The sequence below is a fragment of the Vitis riparia genome, chromosome 10 (assembly GCF_004353265.1).
Source record: "Vitis riparia cultivar Riparia Gloire de Montpellier isolate 1030 chromosome 10, EGFV_Vit.rip_1.0, whole genome shotgun sequence".
NCBI classification, from domain to species: domain Eukaryota; kingdom Viridiplantae; phylum Streptophyta; class Magnoliopsida; order Vitales; family Vitaceae; genus Vitis; species Vitis riparia.
Genome location: NC_048440.1, coordinates 23,168,872 through 23,184,672, shown reverse-complemented (window position 1 = coordinate 23,184,672; position 15,801 = coordinate 23,168,872). Strand labels below are relative to the sequence as shown.

The 15,801-nt window shown below is 34.2% G+C and overlaps 5 protein-coding genes across 5 annotated transcripts; 2 read left to right on the top strand and 3 right to left on the bottom strand.

Moving 5' to 3' along the window:
* Positions 1–83: 83 nt before the first annotated feature.
* LOC117922992 (pyridoxal phosphate homeostasis protein-like) lies at positions 84–4,093 on the bottom strand. Its single transcript, XM_034841242.1, has 7 exons — positions 3,811–4,093; positions 3,446–3,512; positions 2,499–2,545; positions 1,553–1,640; positions 1,117–1,250; positions 908–1,006; positions 84–516 (listed from the first exon to the last, which is right to left on the bottom strand). The coding sequence occupies exons 1-7, from the start codon at positions 4,087–4,089 to the stop codon at positions 436–438; spliced, it is 795 nt and encodes a 264-aa protein (XP_034697133.1). The 5' UTR covers positions 4,090–4,093; the 3' UTR covers positions 84–435.
* Positions 4,094–4,609: 516 nt separating this feature from the next.
* On the bottom strand, positions 4,610–5,763 carry LOC117924135 (cytochrome b561 and DOMON domain-containing protein At5g35735-like). The gene is made up of 3 exons (XM_034842707.1): positions 5,415–5,763; positions 5,072–5,326; positions 4,610–4,997 (listed from the first exon to the last, which is right to left on the bottom strand). The coding sequence occupies exons 1-3, from the start codon at positions 5,700–5,702 to the stop codon at positions 4,716–4,718; spliced, it is 825 nt and encodes a 274-aa protein (XP_034698598.1). The 5' UTR covers positions 5,703–5,763; the 3' UTR covers positions 4,610–4,715.
* A 617-nt stretch (positions 5,764–6,380) lies between these two features.
* On the bottom strand, positions 6,381–6,890 carry LOC117923263 (protein STIG1-like). Its single transcript, XM_034841483.1, has one exon. It carries the CDS (start codon positions 6,888–6,890, stop codon positions 6,381–6,383), a length of 510 nt encoding a protein of 169 aa, XP_034697374.1.
* A 537-nt stretch (positions 6,891–7,427) lies between these two features.
* LOC117923262 (protein STIG1-like) lies at positions 7,428–7,943 on the top strand. Its single transcript, XM_034841482.1, has one exon. The coding sequence runs from the start codon at positions 7,428–7,430 to the stop codon at positions 7,941–7,943; it is 516 nt and encodes a 171-aa protein (XP_034697373.1).
* Positions 7,944–14,688: 6,745 nt separating this feature from the next.
* On the top strand, positions 14,689–15,590 carry LOC117924178 (stigma-specific STIG1-like protein 1). Its single transcript, XM_034842758.1, has one exon. It carries the CDS (start codon positions 14,736–14,738, stop codon positions 15,216–15,218), a length of 483 nt encoding a protein of 160 aa, XP_034698649.1. The 5' UTR covers positions 14,689–14,735; the 3' UTR covers positions 15,219–15,590.
* The last annotated feature ends 211 nt before the right edge of the window (positions 15,591–15,801 follow it).

Below are 15,801 nucleotides of genomic sequence, written 5' to 3'. Positions count from 1 at the left end.
AAAAAATCATAAAGATGGTATTGGTCTTTTTCTTGTTTTTTTTTTCATGATAGTTATGCCAGTCCAGAACTTTCATGGCGATCTAGGTATTAATTTTGTCTTACATTGATGACCCTCAACATGTAAATGACATTAATGTTAGCACTGTGATGATCCCACCCTGTAAACCTAAAATGTTCTGCGAATGCATAAGGATTCAAAGCTCATATCAATGGAAAAGATACCACATCATGTCCATCTTAAATGTACAGAACTCCTAAAGAACAGTATGGATTAAGATGGATTCAGATATAGCAGCTGGCCGTCCGGGCTTCATTGGGAATAAGTTTACGCTGAGACACTACCACGAAATGAAACAGAAATGGAGTAGGCTTTGCCATGATGCTGGAATGTGCATCAATTTCTCAGGCCGCGCAACAGAAAAGCTGAGGGCTGCTACTTTGGTTGCTTCTTTGGGTACTCCCTGGCTCCAAATATGGTGGATCCGATTCGCACATTGGTACTGCCCATTTCAATCTGCATAGCCAGCAGGTTCACTGATTAGTTGTATGGTTTCCTGGTTGACAATCTAGCCTTCATATTGTTGTGATTCATGCAGGATGAAAATTTCTTTGTGCTTTTTTTTTATTAATGCATCAATAGAATTTTTAGCATAGGATAATAATGCTCGTTCGTTTTTCCCCCCCTTCCTTTTTCAGCATGTGGAAATATAACACAAACCCTTTGAATGCAATTACTTGATTCCGATGAGTCAGTTTTTTCCCTGTGAAAGCATGTCACATGTCATGACACTTCCATTCCATGAACTATACTTGATTTTATCATAAAGCTAGCCACAAAATCATGGTGATGATAAAAAATGCAGATGTGAAGAGAAAATGGTTTCAGCCAGAGGGTTTATCCTTACTGCTAGCTCAAAATCACCAGACATGCCCATTGATAGCTCACATTGCTCTTCTGTAATCCCAAGTGACTTGCAAACCTCACTTCTGCAGTTTGCTAATGTCTGAAAAACACAAACATTTTTGTAGCAGAAAATTAAGAAGCACAAGGAACAGCGGAAGAATGAAACCAAGGAATTAATTATAAAAGCAATAAAACATGTGGAACAATCACCTTGAAATTCTCTGGAGTTGATGTATAATCCAGCATCCCTATTGTCATTAGGCCACCAAACTCAAGGTTTGGGCAGCCCAGAGCAACATGTTTCACAAGTTCCACACATGCTGCAGGATCAACACCAGATTTTGCTGCAAAAAGGAGCAGAGGTCAATAAAAAGCCCAAAATTTTACCAAGCTGTTAAGAGTCCAAGAAAGCATCACAGAGAAAAACTAATATGAGCCCAAAACTATACAGAATGGCTTTTCTGTGCATATTTCGTGTGAATTTGCATTTCCAAACTTTTTGTTCATGGTAACATACATCTTTAGCTATAAATAGTCATACTTTTTTTTTGATAGGATATAAATAGTCATACTTCAAAAAAGTGAATATTAATCGGCTTCTGTAGTCAGAGTTAATCACCCCAAGAAATGGACAAACATAACTTACATTCTTCTCCACTGGTGTTCACTTGCACCATGACCTTCAAAGGCTTTCTTCCAATGGTTGCAACCATGCGGTCAAGACGATCTGCAATCTGCAAATTATTTGAAAGGAACAGCAAAACAATTAACCAATGCATTGGTGAGTCAATAAGAGACTGTTGATCACTTAAAAGAACACCTTTTTTCATTCTTCCAAATTTAGCAAGTTAATTAGTGAATGGAATAAAAGTTGAAATGCTCATAGCACAATCAGTTGCACAATTTTTTCCCCTTTTGTTTGTCACTCCATCATAATAGTAATTAAATAATCCAGTGGGCTGACACTGGTGGCAGTGCTACTTCTCCCACACAGATATAAAAACAACCTCTGAAGGTGATGGAACAAGATTTACTACTTTTGATATATAAAGGTTAAAGTCCGTAGACCTTCATATTTTTACCCCAATGAATCAAAAACTTGTATAAACTTCATTACACTTTTAGCGTCTAAGAAGGTCATCATATGTATACTTCATGACACCCTCTTCATCATTTTTCCCACAGTATGCTGCCGCCCAGGGATCCTAAACCCCATCAGTGCAATCAATGAGGTTCCCTTCCATACTGAAACCTCCTATAAACAACAACCTTATCCTAAGTTACTAACTAGCTTTAACAAATCATTTTTTTGAACATTGAACAAAGGGGAGTCTTCAAGGATGATATCATGTTAAAGTGAAGATTCTTATAAAAAAATATACAGAATCCCACAATGCCAAATAGTTGTCTATTGTACAAAGTACAAACTAAAAGCAAAAGAAGGAACTTCTCCATTTACCACAAATGGAAACTAAATTATCTAAATTCTTCCTAAACATAGAACACACCATGAAATGCTGTCTTATCTGAGACCTTATGTACCATACATGGTTTTTACTTTTCTAAAATGCAACTGATATGTAAAAGATTACCTTCTCATCATCTACAGTCTCCACCACGGCAAGGTTTGGTACACCAGCTGCAAAAGAAAAAGGGAGGAATAAATAAACATCATAGTCCTCTCTCAAGGGGACACAAAGTTGATGTCAACCAAGCTTAGAATGAATATGGCCCCCTAGTGGGTTTAAAGAAAGAATTGGCACCAGTGAAGAACAAAGTTGGTAAAAATGAGTTTTTTAACAACAGAAAAAATATCTAAATGATCTAAAATATCATGTTGAAGAAGTTCTAAATTGAGATTCAAGAGAGAAAAAAAAAAAAAAAAATAGAAACAGTGGTAGTTAGTAAAAAGTTAAAAAGACAAAAACAAAAACAAAAACAAAAACAAAAAACAAAAAACAAGTCAAACATGAAACATATTGAATAAGAACATCTAATCCACTGAACCCAAATGCACTAAAAGAACTAACCCTCTCCATCCTCTGCAAAAAGAGTTCATGACAATATTCACAATTTAGAAGAAAATAAGAGCAATTTCCAAATGTATCAGCAGAACAAATGAAAGTTCTCAAATGAAGATTCTTTACTTTCTGGCATCTCAAAAAGAATATTTAACGGACCTGTCTGACTAGAGAAAGAATTCAGAATTCACGCTACTTCAATTGCTATAAGAGAGGATTTACTTCCACCTCAGACCCATATAGAGTATTCAGCCTCAGCAGCAAGTAGGATTCAAAATTCAAAGCATTCGTTAATAAAAAATTGTAACTTGACCCACCCAATAAATCAATCAGAAATTGCAGGAAATCACTGTCAAGACCAGCTTCATCCTAAAACATATTTCCATTATAACGTTCCTGACACATATGTTTCTAATTATCTCCATCTAATCTACAAGAGAACAAGTGGATGCCAAACCAATATGTAATGACATCAAATCAAGGACATCTGACATATGGATAGAGAATGATAAACATACATAGAAGAGGTTTTACTTTGTTGCTCTGCAAATTCCCAATGAAATGCCACTCGATGTCCTCCGGAAGCTGCAGCAATAAAAAAATTGTAAAAATTAGATCCTTTCCCTCTGTTTGGTTGCTGACAAAACAGAGCGGAAGGAAAAGGAATCTTCAATTTTTCTTTTTTTTTCCCCTGCTGTTTCAGAGTTCAAAAGGAAACGATTAATTCAGCTCAATTCTCCAATGCAAACACCTGAATTAAGCACAATGAATCCGTGCACCAAGTAATTAAAGGTAAGATTCACAATTTCAATTCAATAGTTTTCCTGCATTTTTCTCAGCAAACAAACGGAGCATTTCTTGGAACCCAAAGAGATTAGTGAACCTGCGGTGCCTTCTCGATGATCTCCTGAACATAATTTTCACCGAAACACCGGTGGCCGGAATCATACACTTCCCGGATGAGGGAAACCGACTTGGTCTTGCTCACGGCCACTACCCTGATCTGCTGGGGCCCACGTCCGGACCTCTCCGCTGCCTGTTGAACTCGATGCAGCACGGATCGGAGAGCCGCGGCGGCGACACCGTCCATGGCGGAAGCGGCCATGCTTGACTGCTCTGCTTCTTCTGCTCTCTCCCCGTCTCTGCTCTCCAGATTGTTCATGGGCCTGGGCTCTTCGGCCCACGCTCTCATTCTCATTCTATATGTAATTGGTGGGGACACGTGGCTCGTGAATGACCCTTTTTGATCTTTTTCTTTTTTCTCCAAATACTCTCAAATTATTCCTCTTTTCTCTTTAACTTTTATATTAGTGTTTTAGTTTTATTTTTAAAAAAATTATTCCCATGAAAAAAATAAAATAAAAATTATTTTTTACAAATGAAAATTATGACTAATTTGTACAAAAACATTTAAATTTATTTAAATATATATATTTTCTCCAATACTAATTTTCAGTGTCATAGCAGACATCCAATATTTTAAATAGCAACAATATGATCAAAATATATAAATAAAAGAGGTATATATAACATGACACGCCTCACCTCTATTATTAAAAATGGTATTATTGATATTAAAATTTTTAATATATACCTCCTTAATAGAGTTTTTCTATATTTTGATTTAACCCTTTAATTTTAAAATGAAATGATTTAAATTCTACAACCATTTTCCCATGGAAGCCATTGAAGATCTGTACCCATCACATTGAATTGGAAGTTTGATAGAATCAAAGATTACAATAGGAAATTCTAATCCTCCTGAGGAATTGAATTCATTTCATTTGATTAGGAATTAGCAGCATAGATGCTACTGTTCAACAACACAGTCTGGTTCTGTACAAGCTTAATCCATCTGACGATTTCCAATGCGATGGAAACCAAACCCATAACCACAAGAACTCCCACGTAAAACCAGATCCATTTTGCAGCTGGGCTTTGATGGTTGATCCCTACAAAAATGTTGGTCATAATCAGCACCATCAGCACATATCCCAGAAGACGATGGCATATTTCCCAGTACTTGCGGCACTTGTTTTCTCTCCTCGGCTGCAGAGCAATAGAAAATATCTGCAGAAAATGTAAGATGAGGGAGACTAACAAATATGAATTAATTCATGATCAGAAAGAGATTTGACCATTACTTGTAGAGTTGAAAATGTGAAGATAATGATGCCGAGAATCCGGTGACTGTGAAAAGTGTAGTTTATTGAGGAGTTTCCAAGCCATATACCAATGGCCCATCCCAATGATCCCAGAAGATACCCCAGAGTTTGGCACAGTATGTGAAGGGAGAACCATTCACTGCATTCCATGGGGAATTTTCTGAAGTATCGAGCGATGATCGCCCCTAGGGGCAGGAGTGTGCCCCATCCTATGATGTTTAGGATCCCATGAACCTGCCAAGAGATCAGTTGAGCCATGGTTTAATTCTATCGATCAAGAATCAGGAACTATTTTTCGGGATAATTTTTGGATTTTGCTTACATTTCTCAGGTGATGCCGGTGATGCCAGACTTTTCTTCTCTGCCATGAAAGGTCTGTTGTAAGTCCGGTATCGGTCTTCTGAGAAGTAGCTGGCGTCGGGAGCTCGTACACCTCTCTTGCGGTTGTGAGGTAGAGGGCAATGGTGGAGGGTAGGGAGAAGAACAAACCAAGAATTATAAGGCTATGGGAAGTCATGGACATGGCCTTTAACTTGGTTGAATATACTTGAATGGTTTTGGACTTGCCGGAAAAAAATGCAGAAATTGAATCCACTCCCAAAGCATCCATGAAATGATCAGAAAATTTCACTGAGCTCTAGGGCTTTTTTTAATGACTGCACAAGCCTATGATGATCCATCATAGACTTGTTGCAGAAAAAAACCATGGCCTACAAATTTTGTTAAGTAGTAAAGGACGAGGAGAATATATTCTTTCCTTATACAACATGGGAATCATTTCTCACTTGCTTTAATGGCATAACACACAATCTGATATGATTCTGATTTCCAGCCTTTTGCCCCTAAGTAAATTGATATGATGCTGCTGTCGCCATAACTTTTAAGAACTCTTACGTTTTTTAACTCTCTGTGTAACGCTTAGACAAGTTAAGGTTATATAAATATAAATCTATAATTATTATATATATGCTCACGTTTACGGCAGGCTCCGGCTATCTATGCATGCCAACCGTCCGACACCAAAATATCTAACCACTGCCACGAATTTGGTAGTGATTAAGAATATTTGCACGTCCCATACCCGGACTAAATCAAGGATTTTGCTGGTTTTATCAGTGAGAAATGTACTGAATTGAACTTTATTATCAATGGAGATGAGGTATGAGCACCTTAATAGGCATGATACATAGTGATCAATCCTGTTATTCACGTAATATGAGAAGTAATACAAGCCATTTATGAATCAATAAAAAACTCAAGATTAGTAGCAGGTTTTGTAGCGATAAAATCATGCATAACTGCACATCCCGTAAAGACATGTCTCCCACTTCTTGCACTTCTTGCCGCACCTACCGCAGTTCAATGGATCCACAGAGGGGTTCACGCAGTGCCCGCGGCAGCAGATATCGCCGTGTTTGCACTTGCGGCCGCACCCTCCACAGTTATTTGGATCCTTCCCTATGTTTACGCATTTCTTCTTGCAGCAATCTGGACCAGGGCTGGACTTCCGACGACAAATCGGTGGAAACTTATCACAGGTCAAGTGCTTGTTCTGAAACATGAAGTCACTAGTCCCATCTGAAGAAGTTGTTTCTTCGCCTTCAGGCAATGCTATGTAGCTTTCTGGGCTTTCAGGCAATGCTAAGTGGCTTTCCACAGCTGAGTCTTCCTTGTTTTCATCAGCACTCCATGCTGCTCCAACAATGGAGTTGTCTTCGTTGTTTTCATTGCCACTCGATGCTGCAGAAACAGTGGTGATGGAGAGTATGAAGAGGAGTTTTAGCAGCTTCATGGCCATGAACGAAGAGAAGCTGTGAAGAGCTGGGTAGGGAAGAGGAAGTGGTGAAGCAATATTGATAGGAGATGGGTTTTTATACTGAAATATGTGGGAAAAACGTTTTGTTCTGTCTCGGTAGCTTCAATTCATCGGACTACTTACGAAACACAGAATATCTGGCCCATAAGAAGAAACCGATTGATTTTAAAGAAAGAAAATTAGAAGCTTAGTGTTTCTGTATCCACGTGTAGCCAGTAATTTTGATCTGTAAATTATTTTAAGTTATAACATGTTTTTCTCTCATCCCAGTCAAGTTAAAATTACTGGCTACACGTGGATACAGAAACACTAAGCTTCTAATTTTCTTTCTTTTCAATCAATCGGTTTCTTCTTATGGGCCCACGTATTCAGTGTTTCGTAAGTAGTCTGATGAATTGAAGCTACCGAGAAAAAACAAAACGTTTTCCCCACATATTTCAGTATAAAAACCCATCTCCTATCAATATTGCTTCACCACTTCCTCTTCCCTACCCAGCTCTTCACAGCTTCTCTTCATTCATGGCCATGAAGCTGCTAAAACTCCTCTTCATACTCTCCATCACCACCTCCACTGTTTCTGCAGCATCGAGTGGCAATGAAAACAACGAAGACAACTCCATTGTTGGAGTAGCATGGAGTGCTGATGAAAACAAGGAAGACTCAGCTGTGGAAAGCCACTTAGCATTGCCTGAAAGCCCAGAAAGCTACATAGCATTGCCTGAAGGCGAAGAAACAACTTCTTCAGATGGGACTAGTGACTTCATGTTTCAGAACAAGCACTTGACCTGTGATAAGTTTCCACCGATTTGTCGTCGGAAGTCCAGCCCTGGTCCAGATTGCTGCAAGAAGAAATGCGTAAACATAGGGAAGGATCCAAATAACTGTGGAGGGTGCGGCCGCAAGTGCAAACACGGCGATATCTGCTGCCGCGGGCACTGCGTGAACCCCTCTGTGGATCCATTGAACTGCGGTAGGTGCGGCAAGAAGTGCAAGAAGTGGGAGACATGTCTTTACGGGATGTGCAGTTATGCATGATTTTATCGCTACAAAACCTGCTACTAAGCTTGAGTTTCTTATTGATTCATAAATGGCTTGTATTACTTCTCAGTGAAAACAGGATTGATCACTATGTATCATGCCTATTAAGGCGCTCATACCTCATCTCCATTGATGATAAAGTTCAATTCAGTACATTTCTCACTGATATAACCAGCAAAATCCTTGATTCAGAGGGTGTTTGTTTTTTTTTTTTTGGATTTTTACAATTTATTTTGAGAATTTAATTTATTTGATTTTCTATTTTTTCATGGTTTATTATAAATTTTTTGTTGAATAGAAAAAATAAAAATATTTGACTTATTCTAAATAGAAAAAATAACATATTAATTTTTATTTTATTTTTTAATACTATAAAAATAAACAACGTAATACTTAATCCTTTTAAGTATTAGAGTTTTATTTAAAATTAAGTAAAAAAAACAAACATCATCTCACTATGAATATGAGACGTGCAAATATGCTTAATCACTATAAAACAGTTGTGACTATAATTAGATATTTTGGTGTTTGGACGGTTGGCATGCATAAATAGCCCGAGTCTAGTGTAAACGTGAGCATATATATAATAATTTTAGATTTATACTTATATAATCTTGAGTTGCCTGAATATTACACAGAGGGTTAAAAAACATAAGAGTTCCTAAAAGTTATGGCAGCAGCATCATATCAATTTACTTAGGAGAAGATTAAGTATGTGACATTTAAACCTCAAATGATTAAAAATAAGACAAAATAAAAAAAATTAAAAATAGAAATTTATATATTTTTAAATTATTTAATTTTTATAAAAAAAATTAATAAGTTTAAAATAATATATAAAAATAATTTATTAATTTGGTATATAATTTTAATTTTTCTTCATTCCTTCATTTCTTCTATTATTTTTCTCCACTTTATTTTTTTATTTGCATTTTCCTTAAAATTTTCTTAGAACCAAGCATAATGTAGGATCCATAGTCTTTATTGGTAAAAAACCATTGTATGTAGGGATCTTCTTTGAGATACTAAAAAGGAAAAAGAAAAGGATTCTTATGCTATAATTAGCAAAGGGTTAAATTAATTAGTACCGACGTATTATCAAATGAGATATTGACACGTGTAAAGGTTATAATAAAAATTTAAACAAAACCTATGAAAATGAAAGGTCAAAATCTCGTTTTGCACGTTCAACGGTCCAAAGGAATTCTTAGGATCCCACCCATGCGGTACATTAAAATTCTCCTGCGGCGAATGAAAGTGAAAGGAGTCAAAAACAACTTGTGGAAGCCAAAGGTGCAGAGTATAAAGCAATTGCCTCGTTGTTGAAGAAAGCAGATCTCGTAGCCAGGCACACACCTCTCATGAATTCAAGCTCAAGTTTCTGTGCCCACAGGCTTTGTTAAGAAGGGTTATACTATATAGTAGTGGAGGGAATAATTATATTTTGGACGTACGTATTCCACCTAGACGAATCTATAATATATATATGATATATTTTTATAATATGCTTAAAAATGTGTGAAATTGAAGGTTCAAGTGTTGTGATAGAGAATCCTTGTCGATTTAAATGTCACATTTATTAAAATAGAGAATAGAGACAATTAAATGACATGGACTAATTTGTCAGAAATTTCCATTTGAATTGTTCCACTATGCCAATTTGATTTAAAATTAATTTTACAGGTTATTAAAATAGTACTATATATATATATATATATATATATATATATATATATATATATATATATATATATATATATATATATATTAAACAAGATTTTTTTGAGGAATTTAAAATAAAATTTATATATTAAACAAATTTTCCTCTTTATATTAATGTTTTTTTAAATAATACTAAATCAACCCTTCACTTTGAATTTTGCAGAGGCTAACTGTGTTTGGATCTCAAAAACTAGTTCGGAAAAGAGTGTGAAACAATCTCAAATTATTTTGTTTGGCTTATTCTCGAAAAAGCCAAAGAAAATAAAATATTTATGGGAAAAAAAAAATATGAATTTTAGATTTTTGCATCTAGGGAAGAAAAACAAATTTAGACAAAAAGTTTTATATAACTCAAAATTTTTACAACCCAATGGAGCCTAAATGAATGGGGAACCATTCAAATAATAGGCATATTTGATAATATTTTTTAAAATGGTTTTAAAAAATAGTTTTGCAGAGAATTAATATGAAAAAAAAATTTTATTTGAAAATTTAGATATGAAAAATGGTTTTTTCAACTTAATCATTATGAATGTATTGAATATTTATATACAATAAAAATGTTCCTCATATATTCTCCATATTGAAAAACATTTTAAAAAGTTTGTATCAAGTTGCAAACTATCATGAACTATCACGTGACGCACACGTATATAAAATCCCAATGGGATCTTAATGAATGATCTCATAATCACCTTGGGATTAGAATATATATATATATGATTATCTGGGTCATGATAGTTTGTCACTTGGTTCAAATTTTCAAGTGTTTTAAAATTTATAAAATAATTTTGTAAATTTAAAATTTTAAAAACACTTGAAAATCCGAATTCTATAAATTTAAAAACACTTGAAAATTGAAATCAAGTTGTAAACTATCACATGACTCAAATAATATAAGTATTCTTTTATCCCAAAGTGATTATAGGTCATTCACTCAGATTTGATCCAGGTTGGGAATTATTTGATACAATTTTTAATTATCACATGATTTTATCACAATCATTTTTAGATTTGAAGATGATTGGGGGTCACTAATTTACTCAAATCCTAATCAAGATTAGGAATTGATTTTAAATCGATTTTAATATCATTTGTGAATACATATATGCATCATTTTTCGTTCTCAAGGTAATTGTGAGGTCATTCACTCGTATCCTAATAAAAAATAGAAACTCATATGATACCATTTATAATGAATCTTTCTTGTCTAAGTAAATATTATTTGCTCTGATTCTCATTATTTTAAAATTAGTATATATCAGAATTATCACTTAACCTCATCTTGAAAACTTTAGCCTTGTAAATAGGGATGATAACGAGACGAGGTTCAATTTTAATAAACACATTTGGAAAATGTTTGAGAATTCTTTTTAAAACTCGAGACGGATTCAAGTATTGCCCCATCCCGCTCGCCCCGACCTGATTATATATAAAATTAATTTAATTTAATTTTTATTTTACTATTTTTAATATATAGATAATAATAAAATATTTTAATAAAATAAATTATAAAAATGTAATAATTTAATTATTTATAAATATATTTATTTTAATATAATTAAAAATTTTAAAAGTAATTTAAAAAAAAAACAGAAAAAAAGTTAAACAGGACGGGATGGGTATGAGAATTTATCGTTACTGTCCTGCCCTATTTAATTTTTTAAATGCGATGGGGATAAAAATTATTTTACAACTCGTTCCGAACTTGCCGCATTGCCATGTCTACTTGTAAAGGGAAGACACGGAGCCACCAACTCTCCGTCCCCATCAACAATTTGCAAACTAACCACATGGCCGCAAAACAACCCCAGTCTCTACACTTATCCACAAAATGAGAATTGGTGGACAGTACTAAATATTATTATTGATCCACTTTATGGTAGAACGTGACTGGTCAGTGAAAGTTTCTGGTCCGAGCTTCACATGGAGCGTAGTAGCCAAACGCTGGCCAACCTTTTGGGAAATTATATGATTTTATGCTCCAAGTCAACACGTAAAGAAGACGTAGATGGAATCATAGACCAAGTGCTTTCATAACGAATTCAAAGGATGGAAAAAACCGTAACTCAGTAATTGACCAACATGGGCTGTTGGGTTTGATTTTGTCACGAAAATGAGTCTGCGTACACTTGTTTTGACAATACACGTTTTGAGTTCCGTCACACATCGCCCTTTCCACCTGGCTACAATCAATATTATCCCTTTCCCATTTGTCTTAGAACCTTGGGACCTTAGAAGTTTCCATGTTGAATGTCATTGCCTAAGAGAATAATATTGTATTCACATTGTTTATTATCAATTTAAAGTAAGAGAAAATGTGATATATGTAATAATATAATTAATTAGTGGATGCGATACAGAGAGATAGACATATGTTATGAACTCCTTCTGATTGAATATATAACTAAGAACTCTTCTTAACCGAGTGTATATTTGGATGTTGGAGTAATCGGATGGAAAGTTAGAAACATTTGTACAACCATTCAAGGTACCTTATGGGATAGGAATGAAGCCATTGGCTCTGCCTTGCTGCTAATGCACTAAGCAATAATCATTTTCAGTATAAGCACCATCAATTTTTTTGTAGTGCTTCTCCTTTTCTCCAATTTCCCTCTCCCATTGGAAATTTGGAAGGCCTAACTCCTATTTAATTTAAATAATTTCCAAATGGTGATTGATGATGACCATCCCATTAGCCACAAATCTTACATACTCCCATATATAAATCCTAAGCCAGTTGAAGTGTTGAATATGAATGAATTTAAAAAATAAGTGTTCTTTGTTTCATATCTCATTCAATCATGTAATCCCTTCTATAATTAGTGGGGATCCCTATTTTGATTAGTGAGTTGCTATTTGTTTTTCAATTTGAATATCGAACAAAAATCACTATAAAAATATGATTTAGGTCATGTTTTGGTGACAATATTAGAAAAAGATTTTCAATTCTCCAAAATAAAAAATAAAAAAGATAGGTAAGAAAACAATTTTTTAAATAACATTTATACAAATATGATGAAGAATAATTAAAAATAAATTATTACATATAAAAATTATTTTTAGACATATAAAATAGGTTAAGAACATTTTAGGTTTTTAAATAGATTTTTATTCTAAGAAACATAAAAAAAAAAAAAAAAACAATTTTCAAAAGTTGATTTTTAAAACACTTTTCATACATAATCTTAGATTTTAAATTTAAGATAAAATTTAGAATTTTTAACTTATTTTTTATTAAAAAAAAAAAAAATCATTGTGACAAACACTACATCACAGCCCCTTTGATCAACCCATCTAGCCAAAAAAAAAATAAAAACAGGAAGTAAATTTTTTCTTTTTATTTTACACTCTCCAAATAATTTTTTTATCTTATATCTAAACTTATTTCTTTGTACTCAATTTTATATTTTTGTACTTCAATAGACATATTTCTATCATCATTTAAGATTCAGATTTAATCATACACTTAAACATAGTTATGGAACATAAAATTTGTTTTAAATTTAACTTTTTAAAATTAAATTTTCACAAATAAAAGTGAATCTCGTCTTTTGAAGTAGACACACATAAAAAAACATAGATCCATAATATCGTAGATATACAAATTAGGCAAATATTTTTTTTTCTAAAAGAAAATGACATACTTTTACCAAATGGAACATTCCAATTTCTTCTATAAAATATAGTCGATTCTCTTACACTATTCAAAATTAAAGATATTTTACTGTAATGTTTGACGCTTGCTTGAGATTGGATCAATTTTTTCCTTACACGTTTTTTTTTCAAAGATGCCCTTAGATTAATGTATGTGGTTGTGTAAAATGTCAACTGCGCAGACATTCCATGTTAACAAAAGTCAAGAAGATAGGCTAGCTGAGAATAAGTGCGTCCTTAATGGTTTCTAAGACTTAGTGTTCAGATAAAAGGAGACAGACACACGGCGTGTAATGGGCAATTGGGCACACCAGATTTGTAATCCTAAGGCCTAACACCAAGTTCTGTGTTGACCAATTGTACTTTGTCAAATGGATGTATGTGGGTATGAGAGATGTTTTCAAAAATAATTTTGAGAAACAAAATTTTAGAATAATTTTTAAATACTGTGCTATAATATTTTATAAAGTAGAAGTTTGTTTAGAAGCCCTAAAATGTTTTTACTCTCAATGCTTATAACACTTAAATTTTTTTATTAAAATAATTATTTTTAAATATTAAAAAAATTAAATACGTTTTCTAAAATCAATATCAAATATACTGTAAATATGTTTTAAAATATGATTTTACATGTAATATTTTATGTTTTTATCATTAGTATTTATATAATTACTTTTTAAATAGTTTTTAAAAAATAAATAAAAATAATTAAAATATGTTATTTAAAAGTACCTTATAAAAAAACTTTGTCCTATTTTCTGATTATGAAGTATGATTCTTTTTTTTTTTTTCATTAAAGAATATAAATTTTTTCCATAAACAGAGTTAACAAAGTGGTCTGAATTCCCAGATTGTCTCCCTATTTTGGAATTATGATGGGCGGCCTTTCTGTGGCATCAGGAGGCTCAGTGGGCGGAATGGAGCCCATTTTGCAAGCAGGCCACAAAGTCGTTTGCTTTTCGTGATTGTACCAGAAATTTCTCTTGATTTGATGGCAAGAAATCATTGGTTTCATTTCAAATATAAAATCACGAGAATAAGGTTTTGGAAAATTAGACATTTGTGAAGATATAAATATATAAAATTTTATCAGAAATTGGTAGTTAAAAAATGTTATTAAAAAAAGGAGGGGAAGATATTGATGGAGTTGAAGACGACCGAAGCTGGCCTAATTTCCCAAGTCTTCAAATTCTATGCAACTTGAGTCTCTCCAAAATTTAGAATTTAAAAATTCGTCCTAAGCCTAACTTTTGTTTACTTAGTTAATCAAATGTCTGCCGTGCTATTAGACCATCCAACTTCCATCCTCCCTATAAATACCCTCAAATCTTCAAACCAAGACCATTCACATTTTCACATCTCCCCTCACCCACCTCCTCTTCTCTTCTTCGTCTCAATCCTCTCCCCAACATGAAGTCCCTAAAGCTCGTTATTCTCATGCTGGCCCTGCTCTTGGTCATGGCTGCTGTACGCTCAGTCTCATCAGCTGAAGAAGAAGACTTCATGTTTGATCTAGACCAGGATGACAGCATCGCTGCTGAAGCTGAAAATTCTGATCAACTTCCATTACTTGAAAGCGAGCAGCCGATATCGCTTAGGGGGACTAGCCGCTTTCTGACGGAGGCGGCCCGGATCAAGGTGACGTGCGACAAGTATCCTACAGTATGCCATGCCAAGGGAAGTGCAGGGAAGTACTGCTGCAAGAAGAAGTGTGTGAATGTGAGGACGGACAGGCTCAACTGTGGGGCGTGTGGGAAGAAGTGTAGGTACTCTGAGATTTGCTGCAAAGGGGAGTGCGTCAACCCTTCTTCAGACAGGAGGAATTGTGGGGGCTGCGGCAAGAAGTGTAAGAAAGGGAGTCTCTGCGTGCATGGGATGTGCAGCTACTCGTAGATTTCTGAGCATTGTTGCTGTACATGGGAAAATTTCTATATTCATGTAACTATGGCGAGCCATCACCATTTGATGGGCTTGCAAATCCGAGTTTTTTCATTTTTTCTGATTCTTCATGAGGTCTTTACTGGTATAGATGACAACAATGAGCCAGTTCACAGTCCCTGAAATCCAAGACACTTCTCTACCGGACTGGCCGCTTCCTGCTCATTACTGAGCAAGGAGAGAAGGATTGCAGGAACTGTGGATGGAGTGTGTAGTTACAAATAATAATTTCATGTACACTTCCTATGATGGAAAGCGGATCGTGTTGATGATTCGTTCAATAAAAGGAACATATGGGATATGCTATTATCCTCCATTGTTGAAGTATGATATCTTGCTTTTGTTGGCTATAAAAAATTACTCAACAGAAATCAGAGATAATAATACAAATTTAAAAGATACAATGCAAATCTCTTAATCTTCTTAAGAACATAAAGATTAAATAATCCACCAATCGAGGTACACAGAAGTTTTAACCTAATTGGATATGATCATATCCACGATCATTCTATTGTAATAAAAAAAATATTATAAAGAA